Source organism: Bos mutus, chromosome 20 (genome assembly GCF_027580195.1).
Source record: "Bos mutus isolate GX-2022 chromosome 20, NWIPB_WYAK_1.1, whole genome shotgun sequence".
NCBI classification, from domain to species: Eukaryota; Metazoa; Chordata; class Mammalia; order Artiodactyla; family Bovidae; genus Bos; species Bos mutus.
In genome coordinates, this window is record NC_091636.1 from 323,890 (window position 1) to 350,425 (window position 26,536).

The 26,536-nt window shown below is 47.4% G+C and overlaps 1 protein-coding gene across 1 annotated transcript in view; it reads right to left on the reverse strand.

Moving 5' to 3' along the window:
* The window catches only part of SLIT3 (slit guidance ligand 3), a 717,795-nt gene that overhangs the window by 141,605 nt on the left and 549,654 nt on the right, over positions 1-26,536 (reverse strand). The window contains exons 8-10 of the mRNA XM_070357383.1: positions 24,747-24,910; positions 14,908-15,049; positions 1,694-1,765 (exon numbers count right to left, since the gene is read on the reverse strand). Coding sequence (XP_070213484.1) covers positions 1,694-1,765; positions 14,908-15,049; positions 24,747-24,910 — 378 coding nt within the window. The remainder of the gene's footprint in view (positions 1-1,693; positions 1,766-14,907; positions 15,050-24,746; positions 24,911-26,536) is intronic.

Consider the following 26,536-nt stretch of genomic DNA (forward strand, 5'->3'; position numbering starts at 1 on the left):
GGGATGGAAAATGAGCTGGGAAAGCAGGGAGACCGGGAGATGAATGGCCTAAGATTTTAAATATTAAGGCCTATATTTATACAGCCCCTGCAACAGGAATGCTGCCTAGTGGGGGGAAGGAGAATGTGCTCAGGGCTGGCACATTATATTGGTTTCTACTTCTGGAACTATACCAGGAGAAAATCTTGTTTGGTTTGGATTTCCAGGGAGATGGGAAGTTGGTTTCCTGATATCTGAGGGTAAAGCCTGACAATGCCACTGTTTCTCAGGGGTGTTTATTTTTAACATAAAAGGAGCCAGCAGACACTTAACCTCTTTAATGTAGGCCCTCCTACTCAAGGGAGACTGATGAATCAGCCTGCGGTGGAAGGGAACAAAACCAAGCCCATGCCTATTTCTACCTGCTCTCTCTCCTTCCTTTGTCAGGGCAGAGAAGGAAGCAAACGCAATGAAAATAGCATCGTGATTACTGGGCTATCATAAATGATTTTTTAGGTTGGAAAAGGGATGAGAGCCCCCTCCCAGGTTCTTCGTGTGTATGATGGCAATGGTTGCGGATGTGTCTGAGTGCTACTAGCCTCCCTTCAGAGTGCCCCACTCTGACGGACTCACAGAGAAGTGCTCATGGCAGTCGTGTGAAGGGGAGGGGCGGTGCTGATGACGTTGCCACGATGGTGGGGATGAGGGCAATGAGGCTCAGATGCTGTGAGTCACGCTGGTGTCACCAGGTCCTGGTAGGATGTTGTGATGGCATAATACTGGATGTGGTGGTAATGGCAATGATTCGGATCATCACAGCTGAGTGTGATGATCTAACCTTCTTATCTTACTTAGAAAGATTAGAAAGTCCTGACCATGGGTCTAAAGGGTCCATAGGACCTGGCCCTTACCTACCTTTCCTGCACAATCTCCGCCACTTTCCTTTTCATTCACTCCATTCTGCCTCACTATTGTGCAAACCATCCTGAGAACTCATCTAGACTCCCTCCCTTCCTTCCTTCAGGTCACCCACACACAGAGGGTTTCATGGGCCAACCCTCCTGGGGATGGCCTCTCCATGACTCCCTTCCTTTCTTTTATTTTATTCCATAAGATGGTACAGAAAACCCCAAACGAACTTTTTGGCCAACCCAATAGTTTCTAGTACTGATCAATTTCTGATATTTGCCCTCCCACTCGAATGTGTAAGCACCATCAGAGCAGACTTCATCTTAGTGTCTTCTACCCATAGATGCCAGCACAGCTCTCTACACCCAGTGGACACCTGCTAAGCATTTGTCAGCTGAATGTGTGCATGGTGGTACGGGTGTTGGTGATGGTGCTGTGGGATGATACGGAGTCACTGTCACATCTCTACTGAAGCGCCTACTTGAGGTCCACATCCCCAAAGCCAGAGGGCAGTAAAGAGTGAGATGGGACCTTGTTTAGGCCAATGCAGTCCCACCTCCTACCCAGATAACTTTACCGCATTGTAGCTGGAGACGCCTAAGCTCTGAGATGCCTGAACCCATACACCTCCCCATCTGAAGGCAACACTCAGGCCGTACCTCCCAGTCTTGGGAGACATTCCAGGCCTAACACTGAGCTCTCCCGAGCATGGTCATGCAGCTCCTTATCTGGGGAGATTGCCCACTATACCTATGACCCCCCAAACTGAAAAGATCTGGCGTCCTTTCTCGCTGGGGAGACTCACATGCGCTTCAGTTTCTTGTACTGGGTGAAGGCTCCGGCTGGGATGGATTTGATGGAGTTCTGTTCCAGGCGTCTGGGAAACAGAGCAGAGAAGAGTCGATCAGCCATTTATTAATCAACCAGTGGTTGCCGGGGGCCTTGAGAACAGGATGGTTTCTCCCATCAATGGCACACCTTCTTGGACAAGAGAGACTCGGTAAACGCTGTCCAAAAGCCAGAGACTCATGTTCTGGTGTCTGGGAGTGCCCAGCCCAGGGTCTAACTCCCCTGGGAGAAAGCTAGGAAAGATGACTTCTCCTTGAGCACATTTGGTTCTTGCTGATGACAAGCTGTCTTTGGGAAGCAGTTGTCATCTTCAGGAAAGGTTGTAGGAAGTAACCAGAGGGCTGAAAAAGCCAAAGCGATAAAGAGAAGGATGAGCAGAGAGAGATGGACAGATAGCATTGCCTGTCTATGCTGGAAGCAAGTCACCATTCAGTTAAAACCTCAAGTACCCTACTGCTGGCATGCTGCACAGGCAGACATGACCAAGGCTGACTTCAGTTCTGGGCTTTTCTTTTCTTATTGGAGGTATAATTGACATAGAACTTAATATTAATTTCAGGTGTACACCTAATGATTCAATATTTGTTTCTGGGTTTTTAACTGGCTGTTCTAATATGATGGAGTCTACCAGTCTTTAAGCTCCCAGCCTGACATTCCCCAAACTGGCTCCTGGACATCTGGAGGGCCCCAGGGGCCCAGAATGGACCATTCCCCTGGGGCGGCTGCTGCTGCAGTCTGTGGCTTTACTGTCTTACAGACTTTGCTGAAATGCTTCCTCCTCTATTACTCTAGAAAGAACAAGAGAAGCTGCAGGCTCAGGGTCCACAGGTTCCTCGGAAGAGAAGGAGCGTAGGGAGTGAGCATGCTTCTCCGTCCTTTATTCTTTCATCTCTCAAATGACTTCCCGTCACCAAGAACAGGTGTGGTGGGAAACGGGCATGAGCGGGAGGCAGGGCCGTCTATTAGAGGTGATGAATGAGGGCCTGGCCCAGGCTGAGGACTCAGCATCTCCTCCTCATCCATCTCCCGTCTCTCCGAGGTGCGGATCTTTTCATCACCTCCTCATTTGGCATGGATGAGCCCCCAACCCTTCGCTGGGAAGACACACAAAAAGATATGTGTGTGTGTGGAGGGGAAGGCTGGGGGAAGCAGAAGGAAGAGACAGGAGGAGCTGGCTCCCTTGGAGGCTACGTCTAGAGGAAGCACATTTCTGGCTGGGATGAACCCATTCATCTTGAAGAGTAATCCCCACTGCGGAAAAGGGGAGACAGTCATATTAATTCGTGCCCCTGCAATCTCGTCTTCAGTGGGGGAAAGAGAGTATTTGTTACTGGAGTCACTAATGGAGCAGTTTGCCAGCGATTTTCCCATTTCAAACAACATCTTAGCTGCTAATGTGGAATGGTTAGTCAGGCCTACCCATAACACAGACAAATCACTCTCCAGGCGGAAGGAAGCGGGTGAGGGGTGGGGGCGGAGAATGAGGAAGGGCGGGTGAGAGGAGAGAAGAGCATCAGGACAGATCATTCCTGGCTGCCGGATGAATCAAGTCTACAAATGAGACTGCCACAGTCTATTAAGAGAGCCTTTGTGGGGCTGGAGCGGGCGGGGGTGTGCTCTGCTGGGCTCGTGGGCACAGGATGGCTGGACAGGGGCCTGGTTGGCTTACAGTGAGCCAAAAAGCATGCCACGAGGTTGCAGAGGCTGCGAGCTACAGGATACAGCCACCCACAGAGGCGGCAGATCTGGGCAGGCCGCCTTGACTGAGAGGGTCCAAGGACATTCTCATCTTCCAGCTGAGCAGAGTTTAGGAATTTCTCAGCCAAGGCAGCAACTCTGTGGACCACTGGGGTGGCCAGTCGGGTGGCAAATGCTCTCCAGGAATCCTGGGATTCACCTGCCACTTTGGCAGGGGGCTGGGGGCTGGAGGATGCCTCTGGAGAGAACCACTCACTGTAATGATGGCAACCCCTTCCACTCCTGCAAGAGGACCCACCGCTCCCGGCTGAGGCCAGGAGCACATGCAAGTCAGGTCAGCCGGCTGCCTGCGCAGAGTGTAAGAAATAACGTCCACCTTAGTGAGGGGTGCCAGAGCTAAGATTTTATTGCTAATATAACAAGAAGAGCTGTCCTTTATGGAATCGAGTTGGTTTACGTCTGTTTCTCTCTTTGAGTCCTTACACTGTGCAGGCAAGCTGTGTTGGTCCTATTTTGTGGATGAGGAAAATAAAACCTACAGGGACCCAATAGCCTATCCAGGGCGACAGAGCCTTAAGAGCAGAGATGGCATCTTTCTTTTTCTACCCAGTGGAGGCTCTGCCTTCTCTGAAAACATGGAGGAACTGAGGCCCAGGGACCAAGGTAGCTTTCCCAAAGTCCCAGAAAAGTTTAAGCGGTGAGGATCCCAGTTGTCATCCAGAGACATCATGTACCCTCTGAAGTAGGTATTTTGTCAAAAAGGCTGTAGAAGTTGAGGGAAGGTGGAATATAGATGTGTGTGTGTGTGTGTGTGTGTGTGTGTGTGTGTGTGTGTGTATGGGGATTTCCCTGGTGGCTCAAATGGGCTGGATCCTTGGGTTGGGAAAAGTGTGTGTGTGTGTATATATATATATATATGCGTGTGTGTGTTTATAAAATGTATGCAGAGTGCAAAGGTGTGACGTTGAACAAAGAACAAAGAATTCTGATCTTAGTCTGTTAACCCTGGCTGGGACGTTGCTGTGTATCCTGTACTCTTTACCCTTGCACACTCTGGGGAGGGTCTTTATCTCTGCAGTCTCTCTGCCTCTTACGCTGCTGTGGGTACCAGCTGGACATCCAACGCCTTATAGAGTGCCAAGGCCAGGACATGATGTGGGTTAGCCTTGCCTCAGGGGGCTCCAGAGTTGGTCAGTGTACTTCAGATGTAAAGTTAAAGCCAGGGTGAGAATGATAACAACAGTAAGAGCTAATATGTATCAGCCTGTACTTATTAAGTCAGGCATCGGGCTAAGAGCTGTGCACAGGTTGGTCTAAATATTTACACCTCCTGGAGGCAGGTCCTATTCCTTATCACTGTTCACACTTTAAACATGAGAACATTGAGGCTCAGAGAGTTTAAGTCACTAGTTCAAGTTCACAAAGCCAGGAAAAGCTACAGCTGGGACTCAGACTCACGTTCATCCAATTGGAAAGCCTGCACTCTCAGTCACCAGTTTGCTGAATACCATTTGCAGCGAGGCATCGCCATTCCTTTAGTACTGCCTGTTCATCCTCAGGAAAACGGCCCCTCGGTCAAGGGGGGAATTCTGGGGGGTGTGTGTGCCCCGCGGCCACAGGCTCTACACGGTAGGTGCCCTCTGGTGGGTTTTACACAGCTTGGAACAAGCATGCAAAGGTCCATGCTCCCGTGACAAAAATTCAGTGTGACGGACAAAGAGAAGCATGAACATTAGCAAAAACTGTCACATTTGGGATGTCTGAAGCCAGCGGCTGTCTTCAGTCTCTCTTAACTGGCACGTGTGTCTTTCTTTGGCAAACATTCTTCAGGCTGCAAACTGATTTAATAGAACTAGCATAAAAACAAACATACAAATCAAACATCTGAGCATCTTCCGGCACCAGAAACAATGGGAACATCTGATGGGGATTTCAGCCATTTGTGCGCTGTATTGATTTGCCCTAGTTCCTCGGTGCTTCCTTAATGATCTGTCATTTGCAAACACTCAGCTGAGCACAATACATTTCTCGCAACACAGAAGTCAACGTGATGCCAGAGGGATTGGCAGGGACACAGCCAGAGCAGGGCCATGGCAGCAAGTCACCTGATAAAGAGGTTTTGGAGCTGGGTTAGAGCATTGGCTGCGATGATGATGGACAGCTACCATCTACTGAGGGCCTGCTGTACGTCACACGCCGTCCTCTGCACACTGGCTCGTTGTGTTCCTTCAACAGTGCTACAAAGCAAGTCGTATTATGAAAGTAGAAACAGCATGGGACTCCCCTGGTGGTCCAGTGGTCAAGAATCTGCCTTGTAACGCCGGGGGATGCGGGTTTTACCCCTGGGTGGGGAACTAAGATCCCACAGGCCACAGAGCAACCAAGCCTGCACGCCCCAACCAGTGAGCCCGTGTGCCACAATGAAAGACCCTGCATGTCACAGCTAAGGTCCAGCGAAGCCAAATTAACAAATAAATTAAACAGATATTAAAAAATAACAACAAAGATGAAGCATGTGGGCATATGTGGCATGAGTCATTCCTAACCAACTGTGCAGAGTTCCTGGCATTCCCTACAGAAACCAGAGGTGCCGACACAGGGTCAGGTTTGCCCTTATTATGATGCATATTCTCAGACGCCTCTAACAGAGAAACCTTTGTCATCAATGCTGAAAAAAAAATGAGAACTTGAAACTAAAGCCTTCTATCACGTCACATATGTGACACGAGAATCAGCTTTTCCCTTTCGGATTCCATTTAGTAGTTTTCAAACACTGTGCTAATTTCCCACACAAGTATGCTATTTAACCCTCATGGAGAATCTCTAGTGGGGATGATGAGCCCCACTTTGCAAAGATGGGAACTGAGAGAACCCTGAGCTGTTAAGCGTGCGTGTGCGCTAAGTTGCACAGTTGTGTCTGACTTTCTGTGACCCCATGGACTGTAGCCCTTCAGGCTCCTCTGTCCACAGGATTTCCCAGGCAAGAATACTGGTTGCCATTTTCTCCTCCAGGGATCTTCCCAACCCAGGAATTAAACCCGCATCTCCTGCATCTTCTTGCTTTGGCAGGTGGATTCTTTACCACTGAGCCACCTGAGAAGCCCTGAGCTGTTAAGACAGGTACCCAAAGAGCCAGAAGCAAGATTCAAACCCCAGGACTGGACTTCCCTCATGGTCCAGTGGTTGAGAATCTGCCTGCCAATGCAGGGGATCCAGGTTTGATTCCCAGTCTGGGACGATTCCACATGCCAAGGAGCAACTAAGCCTGTGTGCTGAAAATATTGATCCCTCACTCTAGAGCCCTCTAAGCCACAACTACTAAGCCCATGTGCTGCAGCTACTGAAGCCCACATTCCTTAAAGGCCATGCTCGCGACAAGAGAAGCCGCCACAATGAAAAGCCTGTACACCACAACTAGAGAGCTAGCACCTGCTTGCTGCAACTAGGGAAAGTCCTTGCAAAGCAACAAAGACCCAGCGCATCCAAATATAAAGAAATAAAATAAAAAACACCCCGGGGCTATTTATCTCAAGGCTCTGTTCTTAATTATTCTGCTGCCTGATTGGCTTCCCCTTTATTCCGCCTGTCCCCACCCACCCCATCCCCCTCCTTCCACATGGCAGTCCCCCAGAAACCCAGTGTCCTCAGAACGTTGAAGAATCCAAGATGTTGGTGATGCCCAGAGTCCTCTAACCCTTTTGTTCTGCTGGCTGCTTTTTAAAAAATTTCTCTAAAAATCTCCCTGGTGACCAGTGTTGTAGACACACACTTGCTTTGTTAAGCAGATAAACCACTGTTTATCTCTCCACTGTGGATAGACAATAGGGCCGAGGTGAGGCCAGGTGCAGAGTGGGGCTACCTTTCTCCCTAGATGCCCTGATTTATGAGTTGGCATCTGAGTCCATCCACAACCTTTCTCTGGGCTTGGTGGTAAAACAATCTGCCTGCAAATGCAGGAGACATGGGTTTGATCCATGGGTTGGAAAGATCTCCCAGAGGAGGAAATGGCAACCACTCTAGCACTCTTGCCTGGAAAATCCCATGGACAGAGGAGCCTGGCAGGCTACAGTCCATGGGGTTGCAAAGAACTGGACATGACTTAGCAACTGAACGACAATAATCTTTCTTGAGAAGCTGAATTTATTTGTTAGAGCTGAGGGCATGAGACAGGAATGACACTAAGTGGGGTAAAAGAGTAAAAATGGAAGGAGATGGGACAGAGATGAAGAAGGAGCTCTAGGTACTGAGAGTCCCTCTCAATCCTTGAGGACCTAGGAGGGTGGAATAAGGACCACAGAACGAAGACCGTGTGGGCCTCTCGCTCTTCCCAGAATCATCCCTGCTGGAGGCTGGAGTGGGTTCAGAGAAACGACAGGGAGCAGCTCAGTTTCGAGGAAAATCTGCAGTGAACTGTCTCGCTGTGGGTTCTCTGAAAGAAAGCTATTTTTAGAGGAATTGGCTCTGCTATGTGGGGAGACCAGCGCACACTGTGAACTGCTCTGGCTTTGAAAAACAACCGGAAAGAGTCTGCCAGGTTGCTCCGCATGAGAGACAGCCCTTCCGTCCCCCAAATGCTGGGGAGTGCAGATCCTTCCCAAGGTTTAAGAGCATCACGACCAGCTCAAGACTGGGCAGATAGGGAACAGAGAACTGGATGTAGTGCAAATTATCCCGAAGGAGAAGGAGATATCTGGGTTATACGAGTGGCCAAGGACGTAAGACGGAATTTTTTTTCTTATTTGGCTACGCCAAGGTCTCAGTTGCAGCATGTGGGATCTAGTTCCCTGACCAGGGATTGAACCCAGGTTGCCTACTCTGGGAGCACAGAGTCTTGCCACTGAACCACCAGGGAAGTTCTGAGGTGAATTCTTTTTTTTTTTTTTTTTCTGAGGTGAAATTCTTGATGGTAAGAAGAGGAGCTACATTCAGATGCCTTTGGATGATGAAGCAGACACTTCCTGTGCATCTTGGGGTGCATGGTATGATGTCCACTCTCTGCTCCTTCTTTCCCATCTTTCGACCTCTCCCATCTTCTGGTCTCTCATTGATTAAGAATATGAATTTTAACTGCTCTAAAGACAGGTCAGCACACAGATCTCCAGCAACAGGCTTTGTTGCCTCAAGGAACAAACAGGTTTCCTCTGCAAAGTTCTCTCAGTATCCAGTCAGAGAGCCTTGCCTCAACTGCTTTGATGTTTCAGCTTCATTTTATCATGAGGAGAAAGAGTAAAGCATACAAGAGAAGTCCCAGGCAATCTGTCTGGTGGGTCATGGGTGCTGGGTTAGCAGGGGCAGCCTTATTTCCATGTCTGCATATATTTGCATGAAAATGAGCTACTGCCAGCCTCAATTCATAATGCAAGTGGCTAGCCTAGTTTTTTAACCTATTCTCTCTACCATAATCTTCAAAGAACTGAACGAGCTTTAGGGAGGAATCTAATGCAGGTAATTCCAGCTCCTGTGATGTGGTTCCCAACCTCTCTTACCATGGCTAAGATAAAAGTGGTGGAAGTAGTAGCTGCAGTTATAGCAAAATCATGCCAGTCACTGCTAACACGGTATATCTTATGTGCCAGACCCAGTGCTAAGCATTTGATAGCATATATTCATCTAACTTTCACATGAACCATTAAGAAGATACCACTAGCCTCTACATTTTCAGTTGAGTAAACCAAGATGCAGAAATGTTATTTGTCAATGGTTAAAAGGCAGGGAAGAGCTAAAATGTGGGTCTGTCTGAATCCACAGTCTACAGTCTTAAGAACATGCTTGTTGTTTCTGGCTGCTTATTTTTAGAGGTACTCTAGCTAAGATGGCCATTTCCAGGTTTCTAGATTTCATGGGTGAATTTGATCCAGATGACCATTACATCTACTACTGTGGGCAAGAATCCCTTAGAAGAAATGGAGTAGCCCTCACAGTCAACAACCCAATATGCAGTACTTGGGTGCAATCTCAAAAATGTCAAAATGATCTCTGTTCGTTTCCAAGGCAAACCATTCCATATCACAGTAATCCAAGCCTATGCCCCAACCACTAATGCTGAAGAAGCTGAAGTTGAACGATTCTATGATGACCTACAAGACCTTCTAGAACTAACACCAAAATAAGATGTCCTTTTCATCATAGGGGACTGGAATGCAAAGTAGGAAGTCAAGAAATACATGGAGTACCAGACAAGTTTGGCCTTAGAGTACAAAATCAAGCAAGGCAAAGACTAACAGAGTTTTGCCAAAAGAACACACCAGTCATAGCAAACATGATCTTCCAACCACACATGAGACGATTCTACACGTGGACATCACCAGATGGTCAATACAGAAATCAGGCTGTTTATATCCTTTTCAGCCAGCCGAAGATGGAGAAGCTCTATACAGTCAGCAAAAACAAGACTGGGAGCTGACTGTGGCTCAGATCATAAACTCCTTATTGCCAAATTCAGAATTAAATTGAAGAAAGTGAGGAGAACCACTAGGCCATTCAGCTATGACCTAAATCATATCCTTTATGATTATATAGTGGGAGTAAAGATAGATTCAAGGGATTAGATCTGATAGAGTGCCAAAAGAATTATGGATGGAGGTTCATAACATTGTATAGGAGGTGGTAATCAAAACCATCCCCAAGGAGAAAAAATGCAAAAAAACAAAATGGTTGTCTGAGGAGGCCTTACAAACAGTTAAGAAGAGAAGCTAAAGGCAAAGGAGAAAAGGAAAAATACATCCATCTGAATGCAAAGTTCCAAAGAATAGCAAGGAGAGATAAGAAAACCTTCCTAAGTGATCAATACAAAGAAACAGAGGAAAACAATAGAATTGGAAGGACTAGAGATCTCTTCAAGAAAATTAGAGATACTAAAGGAACATTTCATGCAAAGATGGGCTTACAAAGGACAGAAATGGTATGGACCTAACAGAAGCAGAATATATTAAGAAGAGGTGGCCAGAACACAGAAGAGCTATCCAAAAAAGATCTTAATGACCCAGATAACCACAATGGTGTGATCACTAACCTAGAACCAGATATCCTGCAGGGCAAAGTCAAGTGGGCCTTAGGAAGCATCATTACGAACAAAGCTAGTGGAGGTGATGGAATTCCAGTTGAGCTATTTGAAATCCTAACAGATGATGCTGTGAAAGTGCTGCACTCAATATGCCAGCAAATTTGGAAAACTCAGCAGTGGCCACAGGACTGGAAAAGGTCAGTTTTCATTCCAATCCCAAAGAAAGGCAATGCCAAAGAATGTTCAAATTATCGCACAATTGCACTCATCTCTCATGCTAGCAAAGTAATGCTCAAAATTCTCCAACCTAGGCTTCAACAGTAAGTGAACTGAGGACTTACAGATGTTCAAGGTGGATTTAGAAAAGGCAGAGGAACCAGAGATCAAATTGCCAACATTCGTTGGTTCATAGAAAAAGCAAGAGAGTTCCAGAAAAACATCTATTTCTCCTTTATTAACTAAGCTAAAGCCTTTGTCTGTGTGGATCACAACAAACTGCGGAAAATTATTAGAGAGATAGAAAACTAGACAACCTTGAGAAACCTGTAAGGAGGTCAAGAAGCAGCAGTTAGAACTGGTCATGGAACAACAGACTGGTTCCAAACTGGGAGTACGTCAAGGCTGTATACTGTCACCCTGCTTATTTAAGTTATATGCAGAGTACATCATGAGAAACGCTGGGTTGGATGAAGCCCAAGCTGGAATCAAGATTGCTGGGAGAAATATCAATAACCTCAGATATGCAGATGACACCACTCTAATGGCAGAAAGCAAAGAGGAACTAAAGAGCCTCTTAATGAAAGTGAAAGAGGAGAGTGAAGAAGCTGGCTTAAAACTCAACATTCAAAAAACGAAGATCATGGCATCTGGTTCCATCACTTCATAGCAAATAGATGGGGAAACAATGGAAACACTGACAGACTTTATTTTCTTGGGCTCCAAAATCACTGCAGATGGTGACTGCAGCCATGAAATTAAAAGACACTTGCTCCTTGGAAGAAAAGCTATGACCAACCTAGACAGCATATTAAAAAGTAAAGCCAATACTTTGCCAATAAAGGTCCATCTAGTTAAAGCTATGGTTTTACCAGTAGTCATGTATGGATCTGAGAGTTGGACCATGAAAAAAGTGAGTGCCAAAGAACTGATGCTTTTGAACTATGGTGTTGGAGAAGACTGTTGAGAGTCTCTTGGACAGCAAGGAGATCAAACAAGTCAATCCTAAATGATATCAACTCTGAATATTCATTGGAAGGACTGATGCTGAAGCTGAAGCCCCAACACTTTGGCCATGTGATGTGAAGAACTGACTCATTATAAAAGATCCTGATGCTGGGAAAGATTGAAGGCAGGAGGAGAAGGAGATGACAGAGGATGAGATGGTTGGATGGCATCACCGTCAATGGACATGAGTTTGAACAAGCTCCGGGAGATGGTGAAGGACAGGAAAGTCTGGCGTGCTGCAGTCCATGGGGTTGTGAAGAGTTGGACATGACTTACTGACTGAACTGAACTGAACTGTGATGATTTAGACCTCTTATTTACTCAATTAAGGCAATTTCTGTGTGTCTATTATACATACTATTTATATACAGACATATATTTATAATTATATAATAATCACACATATAATTAAACACATTTCTATTAGACACACATATTCTTCTTTGAGTGCCCATCATTTTATAAAATGAAGAATATTTTTGACAATAATGGTAATGGAATAAGGAAGTCTAGAATGTTAAAATAAAAGATGCTTCTTTAAATGGAATCTTTTTGCTCAATGGAAAAATATCACATTGTTCTTGTTATTTTTAATTTACCTCACTTAAGGAAAAACTCAGTAATAATCAGACAGGCTTTCAGAAATAACTAGTCTAGCCTGTCCATGTTCCTTTTAAAATTCAATGTTCGGGTGTGAGCCCAATGGCCTAGGTATGGTCTGGCTCCATGGGCTTCCCCTCCAATGTGGATGTCTGTGATTTCTCTCCTTCATATGCCTGATCTGTGAGCCTGTAGAGCCTGAGCTGGAAGTGTAGGCACATGGAGCAGGAAAGGAGGGTGAGCAGGCCTGAGCTCCTGAACCAGGGCTGTTGTGGGGGTCAATGGTTGCAGCGTGATTATTAGACTGGCCTTTTCCATCATGCTATGGTTTGAGACCTGGCCAAGGGAAGCTCTGTGGCTGCCAAAGAGAAAAGATAAAACCCGGCAGATGGAAGGGGAAAGAAGTGAGGCAGTGCAGAGACAAGAATGTTCAATGTGAATCTGAACTGAGGCATGAATTGGCAGGAATTCTGTCTTGACATCCACCTTTGGAGGATCAGAGTCCTACTCTGGCCTGGATGGAAGACGAGGGGCGGGCTCCTGTAACGAGGAGCACAGGGTGAACCAGGTGGAGAAGGAGACCTGGCTGACAAGGGAAGTGGAAAGATCACGGGTGCAGAAAAGGATAGAAGAGGGCAGGGGAATGGATCAGGAGAGGCAGAGAGGCTGGGAGGGGCCGAGAGGGACAGGTGGTGAGGTCTACGTGAGGCCCGTGGAAGGAAGGGTTCTCCAAGGCTGGGCAATGGACCACGAGGAGTGAAGGCACATCCCAGTGAAGCACAAAGGGAAGTCACTGTTGTTCTTGCTGAAAGAAGACTGAGTCAAGGGGGGGGAAGGCACAGGAGGTACAGATGCCAGGCCAAACCCACCCTTGGCTAACGCGTTCCTGCCCTCAGGAAGGGTGTGGAGGCACAGATCCACTGGGGCTGGGTGAGAATGTTTCAAAGGGAATCAGAGAAAAGTTAGCAAAGCAGATGAAGAAAGAAGAAACTAAGGCCCCCGTGTTGTAAGCTAGATGTTTCTTCTCGTCTCAGTGGGTGAAACCAAAGTCCCTAAAATGCACCATGATCTGGCCCCTCATGACCCCTCCGACCTCAACCACTAACACTCTCCCTTGTGCTTACTCCACTCCAGCCACACTGGCCTTCTGGTATACCTGGTACAGCCCTACCTCAAGGCCTTTGCACACACTGTCCTCTCTATGGGCAACACTCTCCTCCAGATAGCCACTTGCTTTTTCTCGCTTACTTCTTTGCTTTTCTCCACAGAACCTCCCATCTTCTACCATATTATCTGACTTACTTTGGTTTGTTTACTGGTCGTTGCTCTCTTCTCTCCACGGCAATGCAAGCACCATAAGGGCAGAAACTTGGTCTGTTTTGTTCATTGCTGCTCCCTAATCACAGATTACCATTGGACCACAGTGGGCTCACAAAAGATGTTTGTTGAATGAATCCGTGAATGAATGAAAGGTCAACTTGGTCACCCACTGGAGTGCACTGGCAATAGAAGGGTGTACGTAAGAGGAGAAACAGGTGGCAGAAGAGGGGAAAAGGAGAAGGAGCGGGAAGGAGGGGGAGTAGGGGGAGCCGAGGTGTAGCAGAGAGGTGAGGGAAATGTGTACCATATCTTTTATTTGGAGGGATTTTTTCTAATGACGTTTTCAGTGAGAGGGGTTCCATCTAACCAATGTTTAATAAAGCCATCTAAAAGTAAAGGTGAATATGTTATCAGTTATTGTCATGTAAGGAGTGATCTTGAGGTCAGTGTTCATTGACCTTCTAATCCAGAATGAGACACTGGCCATTTTTTAACATATGAGAGAAGAGTCGACAAGATTGAGCTACATGGACAAATGAATTTTCTTGGAATTTTGGACATCAGTGCACACACAGACACACACAAACTTGTCTTGTTACCTAAAGGCCTAATCTGGATGACGATAATCTGATTCAGAATGATGAAAAGCTCAGTCTCTTGCTCTATAACAGTACCTATAAAATTAGTGCATTATTCATATACTTTGTACCACCACCATTTTATGGAAGACTTGCCCTTGTGTCAAGGGCTGTATTAAGTGCTTTCCATGTGGTATTTCATTCACTTTTCATGACCTGTTGAGTAATACTATAATTATCACATTACTATAAGAAAACTGGAGATGAAAAAGAGCAATTATTTTGCCACAATTATACAGCCAGTGCATGGTAGAATTAGGATATAATCACAGAGAGACTTTAGGGTAGGGAATGGTGAACCTTTACTGTAAAGGACCAGATGGAAGATACATTAGGCTTCGTGGGGCATAAGTTCCTTTGTCATTGCTACTCAATAATGCCCAACAAGAACAGCCATACGTAATATGTAAATGAATGGGTGTGGCTGTGTTCCAATAAAACTTTATTTACAAAAATAGGTGGTGGACATATTTTGTCTACGGGTTGTCATGTGCTGACTGTGCTTGAGAGTCTATGCTTTTGACCCCTGAGCTGTAATACCTGGGAAAGTGTGGGAGGAGGGCAAAGAGATGGCTGAGCATTTTCAACAGTCAGCTCTAACAGCCCAACATGCTGCCAGTCTGCGGGGATTGGCCGAGACCACGAGGTGAACTCACCAGGGACAGATGGTGGCAGGCAGGCACTTACATTTCAACGATGCCCTCTGGCAAGTTGGCGGGAATCTCTGTCAGGCCCTTCCCTCGACAGTCCACGATGTTATTACTGCAAGTGCAGGCTGAAGGGCAGGAGATGGAGTTGGCATTGCAGGCTGGAGGCTCTGAGTGGGGGCCTGTGGGGTCAGAACACAGTGGTCAACTCATGTCAGTGTGAGGAGCTCCCTGGGCTTCTGTGATCCTTAACCAGCTTCCCAAGAAGGCAGCGCTACCTCATCACCTACCTGAAAAATGATCGCCAGCTGACATCACCCCTCATCTGGGAGTCACAGGTGCTACTGGCTAAATATTCAGCCAGGAGGAGATAGCCTGACCTTGACCTATTTCTGGATTCTTCCACCTGCTCTGTCATCTGATCGTGCCAGCTCTTCAGTCACAGAGTTGCTCTCAGAGTCAACTGCACATGGAAATACACCACTGGAATGCACAGCACATACCCGGGGACTGCTTTTTCAGGGGCCCAGAGTCTGAATGGCACCCCGAGGTTTTGATCTTTTATCTGGGGCTTGGCTACTGAGTTTAGATACACTTTCATTCCTTTCTCAAACCCAAGTGGGAGGAGAAAAGGTGCCATTTGGGGCACTAATGGCCGAATGTCATCAACAGCAACATTCAAGGCCTGTTCAAATAGCGTTTCTGTCCAGAGATCACGCAAATAAAACTTATCTCATGAGAGAAAAAGGTGAACAAGTTACTCCACATTTTGGGGCCTTAATTTTGCTTGAGGTGAGAACCCATGTGAATGTAATGCAAAGTGGTAAAAAAAGAAAAGAAAATGGTATGGAAGGTGCTTCCCTGGGGGTCCAGTGGTTAAGACTCTGTGCTTCCAACGCAAGACCAGGGAACCAAGATCCCACATCCAGTGAGGTGTAGCCAAAAAATTAAAAAAAGAAAGAAAGAAAGAAAGAAAGCCAAGTGAAAATAAACATACACACTGGCAAACTAACTCAAGATTCAGAGAGTCATAAGAATCTTAATCAGTTTCTCTGGTGGTCACATCAAATCACTAACAGAAGTAAATTCCAATTTAAAAGACGGTGTATAAGTTTTCGTATTATGACTGTTTCTGCAAAGTGAAGTAAGACTCTCAAACCTGTGGTTAGTTTCTCAAATGTGGACAGGATGGTCCAAAGGGTAAATTCAACCCAATGGGCTCCTCAGGACCTTACCACCCAGGGATCCAGCCAACAGGGACAGTTTCAGTGTCTTTTCAGGCCCCCCTCTCAGAGCAAAGGGCCATTGGCTGAGAGCAGATTCAGACCAACTCTGCAAATATCCTCACTGTTCAGACATGGACTATCTGGTCGGGGGCTCTTGGCCAAAGATAAAAGGTGAAACATGGAAAATGTCTGTAGAGAAAGATGATTTTGGTTTGGCCCCTGTTCACTGCAGAAGCTGAGGCTGGGAAGCCAGAGCAAGTCTAGCCACAGATGTTGAATCGGAGGACGGACTGGGCCCGGGGCCAGTCCTTGTTCAGACATTGAATGAGCCTTCCAGTGGAAGGCCCCCCACTGCATTCAACAGTCCCTGTACCTGGGGGCGGTCCTTCTTCAAGACTCAAATCGATGCCTGTGGCTCACTTAGGAACATTTGCTTTGCTAGAAAGTGCTAACTCAGTGACCAAAGCTTCTTACTTCCCTTGGCTTCACTTTCACACACACACACACACACAATTTCAAAACATCCTCTTAGATGGAACATTCAAGAAAATATTCTTGTGTAGGGTACAAGGACTTCAAACTCTCCAGTATCACACTGGTGGATCTAACAGAGACCATGGACAATGCCAGTGAGATGACAATGTACATTAAAATCCCCAAGTGAAGCATTCCCTTAGAGAGCGAGGTGGTGCTGGCTTTGTTCCAAACTGGTAAAGTCTTTACACTTCTGAGAAAATGACAAACCCAGAGGGCTGGCCTGTAAGAAACTCAGGTCAGGAATGAGATTATCGTGGCCAAAAGTGTGGGCTCTGAAGTCGCATGGGCTCAATTTGAACCCTGATTCTATACTATTATCCTTAAGTCCTCCTGTCTCAGTTTTCCCCATCTTTAAAATGGGCGAAAACAACAAACCTTACTTCATAGCATGGCTTTGTTGTGAAGGTGAAATTAATGCATGTGAGGTATTTAGAAGAGTTTGTGGAACACAGAGCTCAGCCGTGTTATTTGTTATTGTTATTAACAATGGGTCTGGCTCGGCCACAAATTGTCTGCAGGATGTTGGGGGAGTCACACACCCACGCTGAACTTTTCTGCTGCCATCTCAGTGAACAAGAAGCCCCGACTGCACCACTGACACCCTTCTGAGTCTAAAGGTCAACCACTGCTCTTCAGACAAATGGGAGCAGGAGGACTAGAAACCTGACCGCCTCCCTCCTCTGCTCCCTCTCTTTGCAGCTGGCAAAGAAGATCTATTGTGGGCAGGGCTCTCGTCCCCTCACCCACATCCTCCCAGGGAGGCACAGAGCAGGAAGGCTTCAGATGTCAGGGCTTCTGAAGTGCAGTGGTGCCCAGCAGAGAAAACCGCCATGCCTGGCCCTCCACATCAAGGGGCTCGGGCGCCTGGCCAGCCAGGGAGACGCGCCACGCCCTGCCCCTTCCTGGAGGGCAAGTGTCAGGGGCTGCATGGAGCGCCCTGAGCCTGAGCACTTGCCTTTCCATCCACTGAGGCACAGGGTCTCTGGCGGCCGTGCCTCTTTTGATCTGTCAAACTGTGATGTAGAGGGGGTGTGTCAGAAAAGATGGAAGAAAGACATTATGTTCTGGTACTCCTATGGGCAGAAGGAGGTTCTGAAATGGAGTTTCTTCAAAGGGACCCCTTCTGACTTGTAGGCTGAAATGAATTCTGTTTAAAGCAGATCCAGACTGCAGCCTTGAGTCCCTCTGTAAACAAGCTGGGTGTTTCATGGGGTGGCTCTGATTCGGAAGAAAGGCTGTGCTGCATTGTAAGGGATGTTGTCAAGGCAAAAAAGCCTTTGAAAAGATTCCTTAACCAGGTCAGTAACAACACCTTTAATTACACAGAGGGAAACACTGGTAATTATAGCCTCTGTCAGCATCCTGGGCTGGCAGCTCCCCAGCCAGGTATTCACACGTGGTGAGGGTGCTCCCCTCTTGTAACAAAACACGGTCTAAGCCAGGCTTGAAAGATGAGTTCACTTTCCCTGCAAACACTTCCCCTGAGTCAATGCTGGAGGGGACCAAGCCCATTTCCCTTTGGGTCTCTGAATCCTGTGCTGGCAGGAGTCTCTCCCTTAGGCCTTGTGTCTCTGGACAGATGGATGTTAAATTCTACAAGGGCAGCAACCTTTTCCACCTTCTTCACGATTACATCTTCAGTGCCTAGAATAGGGCCCAATACAAGTCAATAAACACACCTTAGGTGAGGGAGAGGATGAATCCATGAATGAAATTGGCTCAGAAGCCTTAGAGAGGTGGGGCCTGAATGTCACCAAGCTCTGGAAGGACCCTAGGGGCAGGCTCCCTGAGTTCCGAGTGCCCTGGGCTCTTGTCCATAGGATCAGTCCCAGCGTGGGGAGACGAGCGGCTCTGGGGAAACAGGACACTCAGGCTGACGCGCAGGTCGTCTTAATCACATTGAAGGCCACTGGTCTGGTCTCCTGAGGCCCCATCTGAGCCGAGACCCCCGCGCGGATCAGCAGGGACGTCCAGGCCCTGCGCCAAGCTCTGTCTGCAAAGCCACCCCTCCCAGCCTTTCCTGTCCACACACACGGAGGCCAAAGAGAGTGGTGCAGGGGACAGTCGATTTCCAAGGGGGACTAAGCGCGGAAGCACCTACCTCTCTACGCAGCAAAATCTATGACTACAGGCTAGGAAGCAGAAAGGAATGGGAACAGAGTTTTAACACTGGGATAGGAGTGTGTACAGATCTTCAATGGGAGGGTCTCTCTAGGTATGCGCCTGCTCCATGCACATGTGTCCCCATTGCATGATGTGTTCTCTGGGGACCCATGAGTCCTCAGGGTCCTCGAGCGAGCCTGCTGATGGGTACCACCCCCTTCCCTCCCTGGCACAGCAAAGGCCTTAAATCAGAGCATAGTGATGGACTAGCGGGTAGACCTTCTGTCACCTACTCTCTAAGACATCCTCTCATAAACTTAGCAGTGCACAGGGACTTGCTCTTCCTTTCCTCGTTTGAAAGTGAGTGCCCGGGCTCCTCTGCTCTTGGACCTCTTTCAGGCCCAGCGTGAACACGCTACTGCCCTGGGGTGGAAGGATGTGCTCATCAGAGCAGGCAGACGGGCATGCGGCCCAGGTGCCTGCCTCTGCTCTGGGGTACCATCTCACCTTTCCTCAATCACTACCAAAGCTCGAGAATTGCAATAAGGAGTCAAAGCTACCTCAGAGGTACTTCAACGAGGGAGCTGAGATGTCCAGCCTTCAGAGATCTCCTAAGACTACCGGCCTGTGGTCCAGTGTCTGGAGGGAAGGCAGGGCAGAGCTCGGGGGGAACAGACACGTTGGCCCTTCCTGATCTTACTGGTCATCAAGGGAGCTGCTTCCCAGCCCTGGGAGCCCTCATCGAGGGAGAGGGCAAGAATGCGTTCCCAGCTAGAACTCTCACAGGGTGAGAGCCTGTGGGTATACCCGCATGGACACTGCACAAATTCTCCTCCCTCTACTGACTACAAGCTGCCCTCCAGTTCTACAGGAGAGGAAAAATGGAGACGTGACCAGGGCAGTGATCAGCGTTGACTCCTGCTCAGCGCTCACCGCATTTTTGTTCTTCTCCTTGTTGGCAAATGAAGGTGATCATCATCCTAAAAGCCCAGATGAGTGGGGCTGAAGTCACTGAACTTCAGATCCAGAGAGGGCCATGGAGATGGGGTAAAAACAGAAGTCTTGAGAGAGGAGCATGCGTGCCCAGGGACACAGTTGTGCCATTCTCCCAAGAGTAGCTAACGTTGGCGGGGTACTACCTATGCGCTGCCTTAAGTGCTTTGGATGTGTCATCTCACTTGACCCTCATAAAACCCCTGATGTAGGGACTTCAGTGGTGGTCCAGCGGTTAAGACTCCACGCTGCCAATGCAGGGGACTTGGGTTCTATCCCTGGTCAGGGAACTGAGATCCCACATGCTGCACAGTATGGCCAGGAGATTAAAAAAATTAAACTAAAAACAAAAAAATACCCTGACATAGATCCATTATGTTTATTCCCATAATAGAAGGGCTCTTCTACCATCTCCTCTGCCAAGAAGACACCCACCATGCTTTTCTATTGCCCTGAAACAGAAAACTTCGAAGTCCTGAAATCTTGGGCGGCAGGAAGAGAAGGCTCAGGGGCAAGACTCAGACTGTGTCAGCCACACTGGAGACTGCTTGACATGCTTGTGTTAGAGCCGGGTTTCTTTCTGTCTGTCTTTAAAAAGAACTTCACCCAGTAGAATGAATATAGTTGGAAAATCCAATGGCCTGGTGAGCGTGTAGAAATAAATTAATTCCAGTATTCAAATTAAGCATCCCTGTTGCCCTCTGGCCTTTCAAAAGCCAACAACAGACTGAATGACAATGGGACTCAAGCAATTATGATGAGAATATAAATGAACGTGATTTAAATACCAGAGGCATGATCATTTGGGGAATGACTAAATAAACCTAATAATCTCATTCCTGCAATGTCCAATTATGGTGTTTTAATTAAAACCTCCTAAGGAGATGGGCGGCTAGTCATGGCTTACCTTAATTATCTTTATACTTAGTAACTAGTCTCAAATTTTAAAAAAAAGGAAGTAGAAGGAGAAAGTTTCTCGTTTCCAAGGAGACACACCTATTTCATTTTAATAATAACTGAGGAAGAGTTTGTTGAGAGGCTGTTAGGAACCAGCAGTGCTCTAGGTGATGGGGCACCTGGAAAAAGTAAGACATGGCCCTTTATTACTAGAGACAGGATCGATCTTCATGAAGAGATATCTCACATTCAAAGACACATTAACAGGTTCAAAGATGCTCAGAGGATGGTGGGAAGGGTTAACTAGGGAGTTTTGGATCCACATATACACACTACTATATTTAAAACGGGTAACCAACAAGGAGCTACTGTACAGCACAGGGAACTCTGCCCAACGTTAAGCGAAGCCTGGATGGGAGGGGACTTTGGGGGAGAATGGACGCACGTGAATGTACGGCGGACCGGCTCGGCTGTGCGCCTGAAGCTGTCACGTTGTTAACTGGTCAAACTCCAGTTTAAAATAAAAAGTTTTAAAAAGATGTTCAGAGGAAAGAGATAATTAACTCAAGAGGTCAAATATTTAGCTAATACCCTTGACCATATTAAGGCACCAGGAAACTGACACAAGGAAGAGAAAACCTAGAGTTTAAACTCCAAAATAAGCCCTTTACGTAAGGATGGGAAACAAAATTCAGCAACTTGCAACTCACATGAGCCTAAACATGGCCAAAGCAGAACCTTTTCTCCGATCTATCGTATGAACTCATAAAGTCCATTCAGGAACTCTTCCCGTCCTATGGCCCTAAGCTTTCTCTTAAAACAAGGGAAATTAACAGACAAATCCTTTCAGCAAGAGCGAAAGGAGACCAAGCAGTCCCACTGTATATCATAGAAAATCATTAATAATAAATAAAATAGCCTCCCACCCTTGTGAAAGAGTCCCAGTTGTCTCCCCAGGGGAGTAAACTAAACGCCTTTGATTGAAGGGGACCGTTGACAGAGGAGATGAATTTTACCCAAGTGTGCTGCTAGCAAATTTCTGGGTTAACTGGCATCATAAGAAGCCTGTAGCCAGGGCTTCTGGGGAGAAGAGGCTGGGCTCCAGACAGCCAGATTTAATTCAGAGGGAGCTATCAGGGACTCGGGCAGGCAGGGCCCTCGCAGGCTGAGAGAGATAAAGCTCGTTTCTGTCTCTGGGGTCCTGTGTCAGGAGAATTTTTTGATACCGCATAGGGGCGCAGGGAGCTTTCTCTTAGGCTGCCTGGGGAGGGACCTCTGGTGATGAACACTCAGAGGGACGGCCTAATTGCTGCCCTAAGCCTTCTCTCTCCTCAGCAGACGACTTCATTTTTTTAAAGAAGTGTTCACGCCCCTTCTTTCTTGACGGAAGTCCGTCTCTTGCGGGTTATGGGAGGAACAGCTTGGAAGAGGCAGAAACCCTGGTGGTTTTGCAGCTTTAAACAACCGCCATCAGGTCTGTCCCAGACCGCCTCCTTCAGATGCCGTGCTGGGCTCTGCCGTGGGGCGGGCCTGCCCCCTCAGAGGTGGGCTTCACTTCACAGGGCTCGAGTTATGGTGGCAGGTACATAAGAACAGCCCATCTCTTTGACCTCCTGCATGTACACAGGCTGAGCCTTGCTCCACACTGCTTCCCCTAGCACCCCCCTTTTTTTAACAGTCTCACCAACTACCTTGAATCATTATTAAAGATATAATACTTTTTGGAGGGGCTGTTCCTCCTGAGCCCCACTAATGAGATGCTTCATTCATCATGATGTTCAACTCACCAGTTCCCCTGGCCATTGTATCTGATTGACTTTTCAGAAAGTAACCCAGCACAGCATCCTGTTTTTAATTCTTCAGAACCTGGGAAAAACATCTAAAAAATCCCCCATGCATAGGGGCTCCAATGTGTCACTCCCCTAAATTTATACTATGAGCGAGAAGGTAGAGTACAATAGCCTATTCATGTCTGGAGTCTGTGGATTAAATTCTCATGTCCTTAAAAGACACTTGGCTTTGTATTAAGAAGCTATAGGACCATCACAGCAATAAACAAGATTGCTATAAGCAGGGGATGTGATAAAGGTAACAGTCACCTATATAACTATTAACCCACCTGTGAGTCCATCCTAAAGGAAATCAGTCCTGAATATTCATTGGAAGGACTGATGCTGAAGCTGAAGCTCCAATACTTAAGCCACCTGATGCGAAGAACTGACTGCTTGGAAAAAATCCTGATGCTGGGAAAGACTGAAGGCAGGAGGAGAAGGGGATGACAGAGGATGAGAGGGTTGGATGGCATCACCGACTCAATAGACATGAGTTTGAGCCAACTCCAGGAGTTGGTGGACAGGGAAGCTTGGTGTCCATGGGTTACAAAGAGTTGGACACGACTGAGCAACTGGACTGAACTGAAATCCAGCCTTTTCAGAGGAGGGAGACTTGGGGCAGCAGCACCCTCGGGATCCAGGAGGATCAGCCTTCCCGCCCTGGGTTTTGGGTCCTGACTGCTGCTGGGTAAGCAACGTCTCGGCACTTCTCTGATGGGAAGGTGCTTTTGTGACGAAGTGTACTCGTGTTGGTGCATAGCTTTAAACTTGGCACCCACCTATAATGATGTGCTTTACCATTTTCCCTAATTAGTTTTTCTCACTAGCTCTTAGATGACTCCTGCACTCTATAATTATTTCTTTCACTGGCACTTATGCTGATATTGTACCCTTTGCCTAATAATTACTGTAATTACAGTCACTATATTTGAGTTTGGTGCCTGTGTGATAAACGGTTTTATTATGTGTTTGATGGAAAGTGATTTCTAAGTGGGTGTCTATAGGAAATTGTTGAGGTACTGCTCAGAGACATGTTAAAATGTTTTTGGATAATAAGGAATTTGATGAAGCTGTAACATGACAGGGGAAAGCAGCAGAGTGTGAAGTTAAATTCAAGGGAAATTCCTACATATGGCAAATGCAGCCTAAGAGCCAGAGAGGACCAGCCTGTACTCCTGGCCACTTGCGGTCCCTAACATGTAGTCGGCTTCTGTACTGAGAAAGCTCCTTTTTCCTTATTTCTGCTCAGTGTTACGCGGCAGCCTGGATGGAAGCAGGGGACTAGGGGAGAATGGAAACATGCACATGTATGGCTGAGTCCCTTCACTGTTCACCCGAAACTATCACAACATTGCTAATTGGCTAGATCCCAATACGAAAAGTTTTTGGTGTTGAAAAAAATTAAAAAAAAGTTTCTTTTTCTACACATCAGCACTCCAAGATCAGCCTTTAGAAGCCACTGGACCCAATTGCAGGACTGAGCTCCTGAATTTCAGGAATACCTCTTTGGGGATCTCTCCAACTGAATACTCTCTGTTTTTGAGGCAATCAAGAGATTAGCTCTACATCCTTGTCACTGGAAAAGGGAAGACTTGATGGGATTGGAGAATGTCAATGAAAGTAAAAACAAATGAGCAAATAACGTTTAGGACCCAAGGCAAAGGTAACCTCCTCTGAGAAGCATTTCTCAGGTCACTCAGTCACCTCGCACCCTGGGGACCTAGGCTGCCTTCAGTTACGCTCTGTTTTTTGTCCTATTACACTTCAATTACCCACAGATCAAACTCTTGTGTTTGTTCGGCACATTCTGTGGGCCCACTAAACTCTAATAATTAAGCTCCACTCATTAGCTCTCACCAAGTGCTGTGTATCATGCTTACTGCTTCATATGATTATTTCATTGGATCCTCCCACCCGTCCCTTGAGTTATAGATGACGATTATTTCCATTTGGCAGACATGCAGCAACTTACCAAAGTCACACACCACTAAGGGACAGAGCTAAGATTTCCAAGCAAGCAGATTTGGAAATAGCCTCCTTTAGCCTGGGCTTAGGAATGCATTTGGCCAATGTTAAAGGACCTAACGAATGTTAGCTTCTCAGGACTGATGGACTCTGAGGCTTAACAGAAAGGGATCCATGAGTTCCTTCAGTAAGAGCTTCTTTCCTGGCACACCTGGAGGCACACTAGAGTGCTCCACACCAAGCTCTGGGCATGTGTTCATGGCTGAGATGGGCTCACAGGTGGGCGAGTGGCAGGACAGGAGGGGAGGGGAGCCACGCCATCTCACCTGGGCACACGTACTCCTTCTTCTGCACGTCTGCCACGTTGAAGCCCCGCAGGTGCACAGGAGCCATGCAGAGAGTGAACGGGCCGACGGTCCGCCGCTGTCGCAGCCAGTCCGAGAGCCAGGCCAGGTGGCAGTCACAGTACAGGTGGTTGGAGTGGAGGCGCCTGGGGGCGGGGGAGAGGGGGAAGAGGCTGTCACCACAGGAAGTGGGGAGGCTGCCTCTGGCAGAACAGGGTGCCGAGCCTCCACGCTCCTTTGCCCAGCATGACCATCCTCGGGATCCCAGGGAAGAACTGCCCTCTGCACTGCGAACTGCCACAGCAGCCTCAACCCTCCTATTGCTAAGCCACGAATGACACTCATCTTCTCGTGCCAGCCACATCCAATGGTGGCCTTCAGGGTTCTGAGCAATTTCCATTTCTTAATAGTAATTCCACCCTTTCATTTCCACCAGGGAAAGCCTCAGCATATAGGAGAGGGAGGGTGGCGTTACCACACTGACAATCCTGATTCAGGTCCAAATTCCAAAAGGGTGACTGGGTGCAAATGTCGGTACTTTAGCTAACTTGAGTTACAGATGGCTTGCAACAGCTTCCTCATGGCCATGCCCTAGTCTATAGTGAATTGTGGCCAAGATTTGCCACAATCTTTTCTCTCCCTCCTTCATTTCCACTCTAAATCTCTTTAATGGACCCCCTTCAGAATGTCACGCTGGGCTTCCCTGGTAGCTCAGCTGGTAAAGAATCCACCTGCAACATAGGAGACCCTAGTTTGATTCCTGGGTTGGGAAGATCCGCTGGAGAAGGGCAAGGCTAGCCACTTCAGTATTCTGGCCTGGAGAATTCCAAGGACTGTATAGTCCATGGGGTCGCAAAGAGTCAGACACGCCTGAGTGACTTTCACTTTTCCTGTCACACTGGTGAGCCTAAAACACGACTGTGTGCACTAGCCAGGGTAAGCAGGTCACAAAGAGAAGGGGGCTTTCTGAAGAAAGCATCTTCTCTCCATCCTCCTATTTAAATAAGGTATTATGCATACAGACTCCTGCAAACCAGAGCAATCTCTCCGGAGCGCCTTTTATCGCCTTCCCAAGTTCAATTCCACCCGGTGTATTTGCTCTTCTAACTGCTTCCGGGCTTCTGAAAAGGCTTTCCATTTGTTTTCAGGACTCTTGGGCTTTCTCCCTCTAGTAGCTATAATTTCAGGTCGATTTCTCATTCTGGACTAAGATTCCTGAGAGGGATCTGCAGAGTCCACATCTGAGGGGAACCCCAATTGGTTAAGTGGAATTTCATTTCCACTGACTGGAGGGCAACCTAAGGATAGCCAGGGCTTCTAAAGGTTCTTCCCAAGGTTCTGTATCAGGGGTTTCCAGTGTCCACATTCCCTACCAACCTCGGTCATTACAAGTAGCCCGCGGGTGAGTTCTAGTCACGACAGTTCATCATATACTTGGCTTTCTGATGTCAATTTCAATGCCCCATCCTGCACATGCTAATCAGCCACCCATATCTTGGGGTTTTTGAGTACTCTGTGTTATGCCAGTTAATACTGCATGGCAGCCCAAAGCAGTTGGCTCGGGCTACATCCGTGCCTGATGTGGAGAGAGCTGAAGGGCTCTTGACCACACTCCACTTAGTACAAGGTCAACACTGCTAAACATTGGCTGAGTGCAGCTCATCTATGCTGCCTGCAGGCAGAGACTCCCTGCCACTGCATGGGTGCAAACCTTGGGCAAGCCAGGGCCACTGAGGAACTCGGCAGCCTCAGGGTGGGGCCCCCAGATCCCA